The sequence below is a fragment of the Rhea americana genome, unplaced genomic scaffold (assembly GCF_003343005.1).
Source record: "Rhea americana isolate MKP2758 unplaced genomic scaffold, rheAme1 scaffold_44, whole genome shotgun sequence".
Lineage (NCBI taxonomy): Eukaryota > Metazoa > Chordata > Aves > Rheiformes > Rheidae > Rhea > Rhea americana.
The window spans coordinates 610159-627728 of NW_028186579.1; the positions used below are offsets into that span (position 1 = coordinate 610159).

At 35.1% G+C, this 17570-nt stretch overlaps 1 protein-coding gene across 2 annotated transcripts in view; it reads right to left on the reverse strand.

Moving 5' to 3' along the window:
• Window positions 1–548: 548 nt before the first annotated feature.
• Window positions 549–17570, reverse strand: part of SYT14 (synaptotagmin 14) — a 79722-nt gene continuing 62700 nt past the window's right edge. For both annotated transcript variants that reach the window (XM_085315805.1, XM_085315804.1), the window contains 2 exons: window positions 6494–6683; window positions 549–2758 (listed from right to left, as the gene is read on the reverse strand). In XM_085315805.1, the coding sequence (XP_085171931.1) occupies window positions 2445–2758; window positions 6494–6683 (504 nt within the window). In that variant the 3' untranslated portion in view covers window positions 549–2444. The remainder of the gene's footprint in view (window positions 2759–6493; window positions 6684–17570) is intronic.

Consider the following 17570-nt stretch of genomic DNA (forward strand, 5'->3'; position numbering starts at 1 on the left):
TGACATTGTTAAGTTTTGCTTGGATTCTGCAACACATTACTTGCTGCACATTCCAAACGGACTTAATTTGTTTAATGGTGATATTAACCCTTCACTTGAACTAATTTGCTCAGGACTTGCTGTTAAGTACTGTACACTCTATCATAAAGAAAAACCTATATAAGCGACAACTATTAACAGACAACTTTCAGTTTTAGGAAAAAGAATCCCAACATCCACAAAGAAAATGAGGAAAAAATCCTTTTATATCCATTGAAAAACTGTTTTTTATCAGTATGWGTTCTTAAGTCAGTGCTTTTATTATAAGGAAAGCTAAAAGTTTGGGGGAAAATTGAGCATTTGACTTATGCTTATAAAATTAATATTGATTTTTGTTAAATTCTACACTTAACATTTCACAAACTGAGCTACAAAAAGGATTGAAAGACACAAATTATATTAGTGTAAAACAACTCCTGCTTAAAGAAAGTTGGGATTATACATATTTAGTAGATAAGGCTTCTGCAAATGAAGCAACAGTGCAATATCAGAAAACAAAAGTCATACAATAAGGTGTTTTAAATCTTAAAAATCAGTAAAAACTGAAAACCTTGTTCTGCAAATAAACCCTTCAAAAGGCACCAAATAAACTAAGAAGTGGAATTACAATATTCTTTAAAAAGGACCTTGTGAAATTGTTCCGTAGTGTGAGAATTTGAGAACCACATGGAATATCTTTATCATAACACACACACTGTACTTGTCTGAGACCCCAGTTTCACTGTACTTGACTATATACTCTAAAGGTAGGATTGTTGAAAGGTATTATAAAGAAATACAAGAGTTTTCTCTTCATRTTTGTCTTAATGAGAATGATCCAGGCTACCACTAATTCTCACAAAAATATCCCAAACTTCACTCTTCTACCCGCCAAGTGCTGCAACAGCCACTGAGTTCTCATATTAGTAAGATATCATCATTTTTAAGAAATACAAATTTCCTTGCTTTCCATACAGCAACTATTAAAAGTAAATAAAACATAATCACAGGCAAAATGAATTGGGAAGCTTTTTAAAAAAATGTTTACCCAATAATCCACAATTTCAGTAATCTGAATTGGATCTAGCAGTCAGTAACTCAGTGTGCCAGTAGTTAAAGTGTTAGGGCCAAAAAGGAATCTTAGAAAGAAAGATACTTTGCTCATTTCAGTGGAAGCAGTGAGTGTATTTGAAGGCAAACTTTCTTGTGATAATGTGGCTATGTCATCACTACAGAGCTGCTGTTCCCAATCTGAACATGGGCAAAGCGAATCTCTCTTCTGGGTGTCAACATTCATTCAATTGCTGGCAAGTCACTGAAAAAAAAATAACTCGCTGATGTTCTCTTCTCCAAGAAGAAAGGTAAAAACTCCTGGTCTTCTCTCTGCTTCCACTAAACGCTGTACAGTAATCCCTAAAACAGCTCATAAGAGGCTGGATGTCTACTTCAACAAAAGTCATAGTACTTCTCATTTGTTCTGAGTAGTTCAACAGCTGCCACTTCCTTGGCAGTCTTTGGATCTAACTATTGATATTTTAGAGAAACCTGTATCAATTTGTTTAATGAAAAGATATTTTAGCAAAGTCGTGTTCTATGAACTTCCTACATTGGAATACATGAATACAGGAAGTGCTTTCAACAGAAAGTTACACAGTTTTACAGTACAACCTGTCTAAGGAGATTTGGAAGGGACCAAACTGATGATCTGGTCTCTCTGGATTAGGCAGAAGCACAGGAAAGACAGAAAAACCCAATTTATGCCATATACAGAGCTCGTTCCTGTCACAGATTGAAGAAACATTTATCTTCTGTTAAAGTTCACCTGATGCCCTAATGACATTATTTTTCAAACCAACTGCATACTAAAAATGAAAATTTAATTGTATTAAGCCCCTGGAAATAAACTCAGTGTAAAATAACATTATACTTTTATATGCTATATTACTAAATGTTCTTCTCCATTGGTGTGTTTTTTTGCTATAGAGATTAACAACTTTTTCTCATAGTGCAAATTACTGACCCTTGATCTGAATGCAGGTGGTCAGAAGCTACAGTATTAGAGAACTAAAAAAAAAAGTACATAAGAAGGAGCTTACATTAATTTGGAGAGTCTTTCATAAAATATTTCTGAATTGAAAAACACAAAACAAACCCAAACCAATACAACATCAGGTGGATGAGGGAAGGACTGTTAGCATATTTGTGTAAAGTAAGGTCTCTCTGACACCAATGAAGCATGTCTTGATACTAAGTAAAGATGATGCATTAAATTGCTCCATTTTGCATGTTGTGCATCCTTTAAGATGGAATGTTGACTCCGATTTTCAATTTTTTACTTCCACAACGAATCTCTTCATTATGACCAAAGGATGATCTTCTCAAAAGACAAAACTCCCTTAAACCATGACTGTACTTTGTACCATCCATTAAGATTCTAGTAAAGTATGCCATCTACATACTTGTTGTCCTTTAGATTCCTTCATTTCAGTCCAGTGATTGAGTTCATCTTCTCCTGAGCTGTTGAGACCTAAGGAAATCCACCCTATCATCTCTTTTCTTTTCATGCTGCGTTTATTATATACAGACAATATGAGTGTCACATCTGAAAGCTGAAACAGTGCCACTTGAAAAATGAAGGTTTCTTTGTATACTGGATTTGGTTGCCCGCGGCGGATTGAAGTTTTGCATTTGGACATCTCTTGCCCCATGGAGTTCAGTAGTGTTAATTTAACATATGTATCTATAAAATAAAGCACATTTCGGAATATCAGGTATCTTAGATCAAATGTTTTGGATAACGAGATGTATGCAACATATTATATAAGGATATGGCGTATACCAGGTTCATTGAACATAGCTTAGTTTAGACACACGAAAAAGATGACAAAAGCAAAATATTACAAGCACAGTAACGACTTAACTAGCTTCAGTACTAGGTAAGTGGGTTGAAGGTATACCCCATAATCCTCCTTCCCATCAACCCCCCTTACTTGTTCTAAACAAACTTAAATTGCATTAACACTTAGCAAGCTCCAACTAGCCACAACACCGTAAAGCAAACCACTGAATTTTCAGAGAATAATAATAAACAAAGTAGAATGAAGACAACTAATCAAGAGGAAAAAAATAATGTTGATGTGCAGTGATAATATCAACACAGCCAAAATGGAATGCTTAAAAATAATCTCTGCATGGATGTGGTTTSTCATTTTGGGTTATTCATACTTAAAGAGCAAAATGTAGCCAAGTGCATTTAAAGGTGGAAGTTTACACAAATCTCTTAATTCCTAAATTCATAAAGGATTACATTTAGTATGTCTTTAAAGATAAATAAGTTTTGGCATAATTTTATATCATCGTTTAAAACATTGCTTGTATAGTCCTCTTTAGAAGTACACTGAAGAAGTTGATGTAAATAAATGTGGTAAGCACACTCTGAATTTCAGTATTTGGGTATAAAACCTTATTTTTAAAGCTGTATTTTCATTTGACTAGAAGCACCAAGCCATACTACTCCAGAAGGATGTGCATTTCACAAAGGTGTAATTGATTTTAAGAAATATACAACTGTATAAAACATTTTTTTATTCCTGTCATGTTAATGAATAACATTACTAAAAGATTTGAGTCTCACTGCATATTTTCACTATGCAAGTACACTGAAATCCCATCATCCATAATCAGAGATAAATGCAGCTTCTGCATTAAAGAGTGCCACAGATAATAAACATATACTTTTATAAACCAATATGGTAGGCAGCCGTGGATTTACTGCTGGCAAGTTTTCTTTTGCATGAAAAAGACAACATCCAATTAGTTTCTACAGGAACTCACCTCGGATTATATAAACCTGTCCACCTATCAAGTGTTTTAGACAACAGAACAGTCCGTCTGACAACAGGGGGTGGAAAGCAGTAAAAGAAATAATGACCAGATGTCAATAGTTGGGTGAGAGAGGATCAAAGGTTAAAGTTTAAGAGGAAACACTACTCACGGGAGTGGAAGAACACAAAACCTTAGTAGTATAGATCAGAAAAAGGATTGAACAAAAGGATAGTTGGGTAAAATTTAATGAAATGAAAGTTTTGCGCAGTTTTTGTGTAATCTTTAACAAAAATTACACTGCTTACATAGTAGGATATCTTAGCACTAATAGCTACTGGGTTTTAAAACACATTGAACATAGAATCATGCAAATGATTAGGTTATAAAAGACCAGGTAAAAGTCATTGTATCCATTTTATCAAACCTCATACTTTTTCATGCAAACTCCAGCATATTAAGAAAAACTGCACACAGTACTTATACTTCATATACTAAAAGCAACAAAATGAAAAATCACTGAATGGAAAACTAATCTTATAAATACATATTGCTTTTGGCCTTAGCTTTTATCATTTACACTACATGATTGTAATACTTTACTCTCAAACAGTGATAGACTTGGTCATGAGAATAAATCGGATCTAAAATCTACAAAAAGTTGAGAGATGCCTGTATCTGAAATTCAACTCTGAGTCTATTTAAAATGTGAAGAGTTCACATTTTAAAATCCATGTATTTATGGTGAGTGTGTGTGTGTGTGTGCGGGCACATGCGCATATGTGTGCACATGCACACATTTAAAGTCTTTTCAACAAAATTTTAAATGATACTTGGGAGCATTCTTCCTTCCTCAGACGTAACAGTAACACACACACAGGAACCAAGACACATTCTAACATCAGCTCTGACTGCTTGCAGAATTCTGCCAATTTGCTTGCACTCAGCTCCTGGATACGTTAGTACGTACTGTATAAATAAGCAGCAGAGAAGTATACGCTATCAAGAAGTAGAAAGACAGGACTTGATCCATACTTGCTTCAAAAACATTTCATAATAATTTCATAGGTTCACAACCTCTGGGATACAAAAAAGATCACTTGTGGAAAAAAATAATCACTTCCCTTTTCACTGTAGTTTCTCAAGAGCAAAATGAAAAATGACCCGTGCATGTGCTTTGCAGCACTTGCAAGGGTTCTGGACCACTCATGGTCCAAACTACAGATTTGGTCAGATCATTTCATCATCAGCCCTACATGCCTGAGTTTTCTTTCTGTGGAAATGATGGCACAAAGAGAAGCTGGTATATCCCCACAATGCACTCTCATCTCTGAAGACCCTTCTCTTCAGATCTTCCTTTTCTTTTCATTCCTCTCCCCAGCCTTGTGTCCTTGAGGCTTTTTAGCTTTTTTCCATCTTTTCATGCTTTGTTTTCAAACAAGTGACTCTGAGGCAGCTACCTAATTGTACAGAAGTATCTCAGATTCTTCTTTGGCCTTCCTAAGTTGGACTCCTAACCAGGACTTCCCTAGTTGGAGTAGATGATTTCCAGAGGTCCCTTCCAACCTCAACCATTCCTGTGATTCTGTCTCTAGCCATGTTAACAAAGTCTGGCTCCATCAGTGTGAAAAGGATACAGAAAGCAAAACAGAGCAAGGCTGAGCCAAATGTAATCAACAAATAGGAAAAAAAATGGGTCAAGAAAGAAAGAGGAGCAATCTGATATTGGGGGGCTCAGTGCTAAAAGTCTAAAGACAAGGTGAAATGCACAAACCATTTTTACAACATTGGCAGCCTGCTGGATAATCTAGTGATGCTACAGAAACCTAGAGACTGAAAAACAGGAAGAGGGGCCAAAACCTGAGCCTCCAGACAGAACCAAGAGGAATCAATCTGGCTAAAATTTATGCAAATCTGACTGATGATCTTAAAAGATGAAAACACCCACTTCCTGCTTTCCTTCATTACTGGACTTTCTCAAGCAATAACAAGGAACTAGAGACAGTAAAAATATTCTGTGCATGCGATATATTCCATCTGGCTAAAATTTAAAAGTATATAAAGTTCAGAGATATTTTAGACAAATGTATTTTTGAATGAATGTTTGAACACTCAGTTCAAGTTCTTTCTGATGATGAACTTTCCTTCTGTACAGTATGTATGCCAAAAGTCACAATTCAGTTCTATGTTTTCTTCTCTGACATTCCCGAATTACATATATTACCTTCAAATATGCACAGGCACATATGCAATTAAAGAATGCAGTATCAGCTCCCCCAGGAACAGCAATAACTGCTCACTGTGTTTATATTAATATTAGCTGGCATATACTTTCTCTTTAAAAACTGTAACTTTTTGTTCTTGGCCTGTGATGTGAGGCATTAGTAATTTAGCAATTAATCATTATCATAAAGGTAATTTATTAGTCAGTTATCACGAAAAATTAAAAGTCTTGTCAATTTACAATTAATATTTTGAATTTAAGTTTTTTGCTATTTCCCAACTGACTAGAAATATAAAACATGAAACAGATTAGTTGATGATTGCTCTATTTCAATTTGATTGGGTAAGACTAAATGATAGGATTGATGTCTTTGCTATCGAGAGTCCCACCAGTTCAGAAGTGTTAGGATGAAAAAAGATTTTCACTCACTGGGTGGTCTGTTCGCTGCCAAGTTTTTGAAGTGGCTGCCTTTTATCACTTCTGCTGATAATCTTCCAGTTGTGGCATTATAAAGGAGGCCAATGAGGATTTCTGGAGCTGAGCCATGTACCAGAGACTGACATGACGAGGTACTTTCACTGCAGGACACTTCTGACATGCTCATTTGGGAGTCACAGCCCTATAAACAGAGACAAAGTGCTGTGAATTTTATACAGCAAAGTAACTGGGAAGTCAATTTTTAGTATAACGCATAGGAAATCAGGAAAATAACTTACTGACAACAGAAGTTCCATTCAATCACCCAGTACGAAATGTACTTCCTTAATATATATTTAGTTGACACACGTTAGAGGTAACAAAGACTAATGTAGTCTGGAATTAAAACATTTTTTTAATTCTGTGTTTCCATTGCTTCATTATTCAGGATAATAGAAGGAAATGAAAAGCAGCCATTATGATCCCTATTTGTTTCAGTTGGTAAGATAAGACCTGTAACATAATCTGTTAGCATCCCAGAGAACATTAAACTTTGAATCCTTTACTTTCCAAAACTGGAAGTCTTAGGATAATAAAAAGCAGGAAATTCTTATTCATCCTCTGTAAAGGTTATTCTCTAGACACCGAACTTATGAGCAGCAAAATGATAGAACACATGCAAATAGAAAAAATGCACTCTGTCTAGAATAAATTAGCTTACGAGGAATTTAATTGATCCAGGGATACAGAATTGTAATAACCCTTTGCCTTGGGCAGGAAAGGAAGATTGTTATATCCTAGTAGTGAGCAAACGATGCTTTAATTTCCACCGTATGAGCTTCCAGAAAATTCAGATCTCCCATGCATTCTCACTATATCACATCTTTGAGTGGAACTTATAATATTCATTTTTATTATTTTAGTCCTCTCATTCCTTGAAAAAAAAAAAGAAAATATAGTTTCTTTACACTGCTATACTAATCAAAGGACAGGTACTCCTACTTGGATTTCTTGCTTTCATACACTAGTGCAGAGAGTTACGGCACTGAAAACAAGAGACCAGATGGAATCTTGCCCATGGCACGGCAATTTCCTTGGAAGCTGAGAAGAGAAATTGGAATTATGAATACAATCCTTTACAAGATTATTTCAAAAAATGTAAATTGTGTCCACAGTTTTATCAAATATGGGTTGACTCATTTGGGAGTCTGGTAGCACTCTTTCAAGGAGCAGTGGTGATTTTGTGAAACTGATACTTTCAGATTCCAAATGTCTCTCTACCATTTCTAGCAGCAGCTGATATGGGAGTGAGATAACTTCTAAAACCTAAACAAAGCAAACAATATAAAGGTCAAATGCACTACAGAATATCAAATTATAGGAGAAATAATAGAATTAAAATGGTATCCTTCAAATTGAATTTTTAACTAGTTCTTCTCAATAGAAGAAAATTTCCAAGAGGTTTGAAAGATACTTCAGGTAGGGAAAGTTTAAGAAACCAGTTCCTCATTAAACATTTACTGGCGCGAGCAAATGTATTCTTACTACTAAAGAAAGATCTCAAGTAAATTCTCAGACTTCCATTCCCCCCCCCCCCAATTTCCAAATTCTGAATTTTAAACCTTTGCTTATTTCTCCAGAAGTTCTTTATTCAATGCCAGGAATGAATTACAAATAACTTCCAAACTACAAATTGCTGAAAAAGGATCACATTTTTTCTCTGGTTCTTGGCACTCAACAAAATAGGAAATCCTGGATTCCTAACTTCAGCAGTATGGTATGAAGTGGGAAGCTCAAAAGAAAGACAACTTGGTTCAGCAGTCACTGTATACAGTGTATGTTTGAAAGCCTAAGTCTGTCACAACTCCAGGTATTACTAAAGTTTTCCTGTCTTTCAAAATTATAACAAATTCTCCTTGTGGTTCTTTTTCATCTTTCTTTGTTGGGCAGGAATTGAAGCACAGTCACCCTGATACTGTTCTAAGCTTAGGCTTGCTAATTTGATTCAAATCATGCTGTAAGGCCACAAAACAGACCTAACACAGCTGGGTAGGTAGCAGTCCCACCCAAAGCTCCGAGGGGCTCCGACATCTGTACTGAGAGAAGGCAATGATGGCACCACGTCTAAATGCGGTCTCTAAAAGAGAAAACAAGTAGCTTCTGTGTGATGCAATCAAAAAGGGGGRAAAGGGTGAAAAATGAAACAAGTATGACATAAAATTACACTAGGATGGGCTGGAAATATCATTCCTTTACAGAATAATCCTGACTGGATGTGAGTAAGACAAGACTGCATTTGTCAGGATCACAGAAAAACATCTCGTTGACTGAACAGTGAGGTGAAAAGAAGCCAGGTGATGCTTCAGATGTGTAATTGGATGGGAAAGGAACAAAAAGACTGTTCCTTAGAGTTGCGCACAAAGAAATGGCAGAGAAAGCCTGAATGAAAGTCTAGAGAGAGGGCCTAACTTAAATGTTTTATTTCAACATTTTCTAAAATAAAATATTTTGCCTTTTGTTCTGAGACAGGAGGCAAATTTAAAACTAATAAAATCACATTGTTTTTTCCACAGCATAAAATAAACTTTTTAATTTCCTTCCTATAGCAAGACGGGTGCTAAAAGTTTAAAGAGGTTAATAAAAGCAACTGCACAGATTCACTGAAAAAGCAATCTAAGCAATATTTTGTTTTCCATTTTCTATTTCAAACACACACACACACAAGAAAAGACATCAACACATTTTGTTTCAGACTGACCCAAATTTATTTTTAAAAAACACTCTATTTTTCAGTTACAAACCAGAAAATGATAATGAGGAAGAAAGTGAGAGGTTAAGAAGAAAAATGAAGTTGCAAGGTGTGCAGCAGATTAGAACACAGATTGATGTTACTGGGTGAAGAAAAGGGTTAAACAAGACAAACTAAAGCATAAATTTGTGTCTACGATAAAAGAGAAAACAGAATTTGTGGACAAATGGGCAATATATGTGAGCCAATGCAGGGAGGAAGATGAGGTTGTATTTTATCAGCTGTCGTTTGAAAGAAAGCAGAAAGATCCTGTGAGGAGAAGAAAGAGAAGAGAAACAGGGATCAGGGATGGTAGAGAGGCAGCTGAGATCAACAGGGCTAGGACAGGGAAAGTAAGAGTGCCTCATGAGCAAGACACCAGGGGAAGGGAGCATTAATGCAGGAATCAAGCATTATCGGGCGATGTCTGATAGAGGCTTCCTATCACGAGAACAGGAGCTGAGGGACCAGCTGTTTAGGGTAAACCAACTCTAGAGATCGTCAGAGTGAAAGGGAACTCAAGAATACTGGTATATGAGAACACTGGTATTTAAAAGATCGCTGCTTGTAAAGAGGAAGTCAAGTGACTTTCAAACACAACAAATACAATTATCTACCACAGTTATCAGAAATTCCCACAGAAAATCACAATAGAAGAAAGGCTTTTCATTGCAGGACCAAAAGTTAAAATCCGGGATATGAGGTATTATTAGATGTTTTCCCCAAAATATTTTTTCCTGCACAGACTTCGTTGTTCAGATTGTGGAAATCCATTCATTGTTTTAACTAAGGTATTCTGTGGTAATCACAGCTGTCGGTAAGTAACCTGACTTTGTGTTAAGCCCAGAAACTGCATTAGAATTTATAACAAAAACATTCCCAAGCCTCAGTTTAGGACTTTTTTTTCTGCTTACATAGTCAACATTCAAGAAGAGGGCTAACAAACTTTTCAAGAAAAGAGCAAAATTGCCCAAAATGTAAGCTTAATGATCATGTGTCAAATTGTAAAAAAGACTGAAAAAAACCCTAGAAATTGCTAACTGGTACAAGATGAGTATCCATGTAGATACCACAAAGCTTTAATCTCATGACTGCATTGCAGTGTTTCCAGAGAACTTTTCATGTCCATACAAATCAGCATTCAACCTACCTGAAAAATCTATATGTAGGTCGCTTTGATACTGTAGCTTCACTGTGGCTAGGGTATTATTTATACTTAAAGTTACCTATTTGCTGGAAACAATCTGTCTACATATGTTTATTTTTGTAACTATTTTCTCTTCTTCTAAAAACACTACATGTATTTTAAGATGCAGAAAAAGAGAGACTACGGTTTCATACCAGCAAAAACCTTTTAAGGTCAACGAAGTACTGGAATAGCCCAGTGAGAAATTTTGTAAAGTCTTAACTGCAGATTTTTAAGAACAACTGTGATCAACTGTCAAGGTATCGATGATCTTGCCACACTGCAAAGAGCTGAACTGTATGATCTCCTTAGGTTCTTTCCAGGATATATAAATCTAGAACTCTAATCTAACAATAAACACATGTAAAAACATTAAGTAAAATCTCTTCCCGGTATCTGGTTAAAAGGTCTAGTGTTACCGCTGTGAATTACTAATTTTTAGCTTTTCAGTTTTATAACACAGAGCTTGCCTTGCTGACCTAAACCCTTCCTAAACACTCCAGGTCAGTACTTCACTACAAAGTTAGCCTGATTTTATTGGATAAACACTTGCAAGAATCAGTGCATTTCACTGAATTACAAGAATAATATGTATTACATTCTACACAAAATTGATTTCTGATTCTCCAAAATATTGTCCATGATGACTTTTTTGCATGTATTATCTAGGGAACAAACTTACTTTTTAATAAATATACATAAAAACAGTACCATTAAACAATACTTGTATTTGACATGTTCCTATTGTCAGCAACAAAAAAAGAACCTTCTTCTTCCTTATAGCCCATAAAAGGGAGCACATACAGTACAATGATGTCAGAGCTGGGTGCCTAAGAAATATTTTCTGAAAATCTTTTTTTTTTTTTTTTTCTGCTCACTGAAAACAGAGGACTCTATATTGGCAACAATGATAATATATGTAAAATGAATTTTTTTATCTTCCTTCACCATAATTCCATGGAAATAGGATATTTATTACTTACATATTCATCTCCTACTGTTATTTCTCTAGACCCTGAAGTTCTAGTTACAAATTCTGCTCTTAAGTCAACTGGAGTTAATCATGGGGAATAAAATGGGCATACTCAGAGGGCAGTTAGAAGTTCATTTTTCTCATTGCACACATTAAAATCATGCCTCCATAGGCTTATGAAACAAGACACTCCAAATCTTTTGGATTTTCAAAATATACATAGGAAAGATGAAACCTTGCTGACAATCCTTCAGCAACAAAAATCTGATTCACAGCATGTTACTTGTCAGAATGTCTCGCTAGTATTTTAAATGTTAATATTATACCACTAATCTCTTATGAACTTTTTGCATATTAATTCCCTTTACTTCTATGTCAATACAACAGAGAGGTTAGGGAAGCACATCTGAATCCTAATAGAAGAAAGAAGGATTTGAATCCAGGTCTCCAACATTTTAGACAAAAGTACTCATCTCTCTTCATCACTGAGCTGCACACTGAAGCTGCTGTTCCTCTTTGGAGCAAGCTTGAAGCGGAGGCAAGAGCGCCCCCAGCACAGCAGAGGCTCTGGGCGGGCTGTTAGCAGAGACTCAGGGAGGAGAGGACAGAACTGGGCCTAGATACCTCACATGCTTTGCTTGAGAAAGTAACTGAGACCCTTTCTGCAAAAGAGAATTTAAAACATCCCAAGAACTTAGTGCTGAAAACAGAGGTATGTAAAATAATTAGTTATGTCAAATAATGGAGTTTTATAATCCAATTCTGGCACCAAAATCCCATGCATATACTATACTGAGTWCTTTGATATTTTTGTGACCATGTGTTTTTGCCTCAGTTCATCACACGTGCAACAGTTCTTCTATTTCCTCCACCTGCTGTGAGGATCAATCTATTTAAAAATGAGAAATCTTCAAATATACGATAGTCATATAATAAAACAATCCCTAAATTACGCTACTGATACCCCTTCTATATATTAATACTTGCAGGAAATATCAAGTAGTTGTTTTTAAAGGCAGAACTCTTTAAATAAATATACGGCTTTTCACAATTTTGCACAATATACCAGCAGTTCTAGTAAGAATATGGACACCAAAAATAATAACTGCATGTCTACCAATATCAAAAACTACACACTTAAAAATATACTTCTTTATGTTCTTCAGAAGAACAGTTTAGCTTTAAGAAAGCAACTTTCAGGGTACATGATAACTTAAGGAAAACAACACCTTCACTAATGAGTATTAGTTACATAGAGATAGCTCTCAAAAAGCAAAATGCAACTATGGTATGTATGGCACTGACTTCTTCTTAGTGGCAACAGCATTAACACCCCTTTCTGCCTAAGTGGAAATACATTTAGCAGAAGAAAAGTGTTACATGATGCTTCTAACAATGTTAAAAATGTTTGAGATAGTAAGAGTCACTAGTTTAGAAAAGATGTTGCTGAACAGCAATTAAATGAAGAAACAAACATGAAACAAGGTCAATTTTTAAAAGGTTTCTTTGTGTACTATATTTCATTATCATTTTGAAGCTTTTACAATTTTTTAAAATAACTTATTTAATTGGTTGTCTGGATGTTCTTGTTAAAAGCTTCTGTTTTGTTAAAGAAAGTCAATACTTCTGGAACTGTGCGAAGCTATTTTCACAAGAGATTGGGAAGGAAATTCCAATCCTTTTGTAGTTGACATTCTTGCGCAGTGAAATTAAGAAAATGCATAATATCAGTATTTTACTTTAAGCTAATAACTTGAATTTGTAAACACTCAAATATATATAATTTTATGCACCTCACAAATATTCAAGCTCAGGAAAGCATCCTTATTTAAGGGAGGTAATTATGTGTGACAGTTTCCTTGATGCAGGTCCCAATTAAGTATACTGTGCATTTTTACTCATGTGCTTATACTTTACAGTGTTAATACTTAAGTCAGCTTAAATCACAGTCAAGAAACTAAATAGTCTAACAGTATTCACATTATATAACTACAGTTTAGGAAACAAAACATAGTTTGTGTAAAATGCCATGCTTTAAAAGTTGCTAGAATTTCATATTCAGAAATTCCAAATTAAAAGACTTCTGAGATTAAATATATTCAACACTACTGGTATTATTCAAATCAAGTATGGATGGTTTTGATTAATAAACTATTATTAATGTAGCTTAAAATCAGATTATCTAAACAACTCATAAAATGATCATTTCTCATCAAAAGTTTCTGCTCTGCCTTGTTTTTAACTCTCAAGAGAAAAAAGCTTCTGAATACAATATTTTTAAAAAACAAGTTGTTCTGCCATAGGCAGAACACCAGAAAATGGAGATCAAATTAAAGATATTAGTCTTTCATTAATTACAGTCAAGGGACAAAATCCCTAACAACCTCTATATACCAACTTTATTTTACCACTGAAACGATAAAATTTCCTTAAATCTATGATGTTATTACATTAATTTCATCTGTGTATATTTTCTAATAATAAAACATATCGTATTACTCAAAATCAAGGTTTGTTTACAAACTTTAGGATATTTTGAATAATTCAGCCATAAAATGAAATGACATAATAAAATTTATATACTGTTAATAATGGCAAAATAGTATTCCACCTTCCAGAAAGACATTGATCAAGTTCACAGTGAGATTTCTGTGATGCTTTTCATATTTCATGAGATTGTGCTATTAATGCTTTGTGTATAAAAGTTTTTACAAGTCTCTTAAAAGGACCTTCAATATTCAATCCTGTAGAACAAAACATTGATTATCTACAGAAAAGGAAATTTTCAGTTTTCTATAACTTTTGTCTGTATTTAAATTATACCTTTGGTGTCCTTGCCATATTATGAAAGAGAATCTACTTGCTCCACAGACTGAATGGGCTTGAAACTTGCATGGCAAACCTGAGTAGCCAGGGAAGGAACTGGAAATAATGTACACACAGAGGAATTTACAGCATTTACAATACCTGTTTCCAAAGTGTTCTGTTTTCAAAATTGCAGAAGTCTACCAGATTTCTATACAGTGAGGGGGAAGGGGATGTGGAGGGAAAGACATCAGAGGCCTTTTATCATTGAATTCTGTTTGCTAAGATAAGACACACAACATAAAGAAATATTAAAGCACTAAAAGCTGGTAGACTTTTGTGCTAGCAATCTAGTTAAGAACATGTGACACAAAATACTAACATTTTACTTTCAGTCCTGATGAAACTACACTAACAGCTTCTACCCACACTCACACATACATTTCTCTTTACTTCTCAAACATACACGATCATGGAGGAGGTGTTAGGCTTCCAAGCTTCTAGATGGCAATGCTTCTAAATGGCAATGCTCTTTTAGGACAGAGCTACCTTCACAGTTCCTAAGTCAGCTTCAGAGAAACCATCCTCTACCCAGCTCTCAGATCTGCACCTTACAGCCTGTTATTCAGAAAGAAAGAATACAGAAAGTCCTCCAACTGCACTAACCTTGTATAATATTCCACAGATGGTCTCTACATTCATCTGGGATATCAAACAGCCAACAATTTGATTTTCTCCTTTTCTCTTTGAAATAATTACACTCATTCAAATAGGGAAGAGAAAAAAGATTCAGTGATCAAATAGTAAGACTGTTAAGAAAGGCTATTAAGTAGTCAACCCACAGACTAGTATCAGATTGCACAAGCATTCATTGAATCATTTTTCACAATTAACAAATCTATAACGTTAAATGTATGTTTATAATGCATTTGCCAGTTAAACTCTTTGCTATTAGCAGTTCACCCAGCTCTAATTAGGTCCACTTTTTAGGGCCCTTTTTGATTTGTTCAGGTCATGTTAAGTTTCATGATCTGAGGATCACCAGATGTTTGCAGGCTGGAATTGATCTGTTTCAGATCTCAGAACTATCATATATAAACTACAAAGAAGGGCAAGGAGCAGAGATAAGCTGGATTCTCCTAGGCCCGGCTGGTACCTGATTAAGCACAAGGAAGGAAGGAAGGAAGGAACTGTAAAGTGAACGATGCAGCTCAAGGTCAGACAATATGAGAGCCAAACCCATCCCCTTCGCTACAGGAAAGTATCAAACAACAAGAGAGAAATCAAGAGATGAGAAAATAAAATGGTGGGAAGGTTCATATCTCTCAGTGAAACAGAAATTTATCCTAGAATAAAAAAATAAAGAATCTACCACCACTGGAAGAGCTGCTTGAGGAAGACTTTAGTAGTAGTTCATAGTCTTCAAAACTATAAATTTCATGATATTGATGACCTTGATAATCTTTAACTGTAACTCCTTCTATAAAGCTACCTTACAGTATGCTTTTACAGAATGATTATTTTGCCTACTGCTCTTTGAGACTGTAATCTCTGTTGGGAACCTCTCTTACCAATGAGGAGAATGATAGCCTCAGAATCTCACAGATAGCAGATCAAATTCATGTTTTACTAGCTTTATGTATTGGTCAGAATTTTTATTACTTTTTATGATCAAAACTATACATGATGTAAGAAAAACAAGTTTATCATTGATTGACTGGCTTTCTGAGGAAATAAAGAGTATTTCCCAAGTAGATTACTTTAGTTTGGTCTAGAAGTCATTGACAGACTGCTGACATTTGGCATTTGTGAGACTGAAAAGCATCATCATACACTCAAAATAGTAATACTGTTTTTGAAATGTAGTTTTCCATTATTTGCTGACACAAATATCAAAGACTGTCATGGTCAAACTGAATGAATAATTTGTGTGGGGCCTCTTCTCAAAGAACTCATCAATTAAAAGTGAAAGAACTCATTTTTAATTATTATTATTTTATTCAGTACACTGATATTAAGATAAAGAGACAAAAAAAATCTTTCTTGATAAATCACACACCGAAGATTTTGACAAATGGACAAAATTCTTTACGCTGCTACCTTCAAAGAATTTTCCAACCATCTTACATTTTCAGGGTCAATGTAATGGATCTAGTCACCTTGCCTCCCYGTTGGGAGATCAGCGAGGCAGCTGAAGGTTAATGTTTTAGTTCTATTTTGGCTCATGTGAAGCAAATCCTAGCACTGGAATACAATTAAGATTATTAGGCCAGATTTTTTAAACCTCTAAAAACTGAAAGATCTGCTGGACTTTGTTAGCTCTGCAATGGCAGTGGGTTCAATTATATACATTCAGAATACTTTGACTTTCAAATCAACATTGGTCAGCATATCATGGTATAGAAATACCACTTTGATAGCTCTGTTACTCATGATTGTCAGCAATAACTGGAATTAAATTATACTTGTATCTTACATAAAAGTCCAGGAATAAATGCAAGAAATATAGGGTAAATGAGATATGTGGTAGATGTACAAGACTCAACTCAGGCTCTCACAAGCAATCAGGAGTTGGGTTTCAGTGAATTAGCATTTTTTCGTCGTTGTTTGGAAAAGCATTCTACTTATTAAACTATTAACAGAACAAAAAACCCTTAGCATAAGGCTGGCAAAATGACAAACCTGGAAGTGTTGAATTCAAATTGGAGTATGTGGGCAAGCTGAACTTTCTTGGTGGAAAGCTTTCTGAACTGTTCTTGCTTTGGATTTTCAATGGACAAATAGCAGCAGGATTACCCAGGCCTGTGATGGTATAAGGCAGAGTATTCTGATTACAAAGATCTTTTCCTCAATCACATTGGAGATATGAATGACTTTCTCCCTGAAAAGGCTGAAGCATTAAATTCAGTTATAGTGTTTAACACAACTTGCAAGGCCTCTTTCTCTGGATCCATTCAAATGACTGGATATGAATTTCTGTGTACAGGCTGAGGAAACATTGTAGTGTTTGTGGCCAGCTCATTCTTGAGATGCTTTTCAATCTTTCATAGAAACAACTTCCTCATCTTCCATGACAGTAATGAGTTATCAAAATGAAGCAGCATATGCAGAAGTTGGCCAGCCATTTTGCTCCTGATGTGACAGAATGGCTGCAGTCACCTGAGAAAAGTCCCGATTGTAAAAAAATTCTTGACAAGTATCTAAAACTATTCTCTGAAAGTATCAAGGTTATTCTGTATGGGACTGAAACAGTCTCACAGTGTCAATGCCTATTTTGCACGAACAGAAAAATTATATGTCACAATTTGGCAGGAATGATGAGATGTATTTGCAGAAA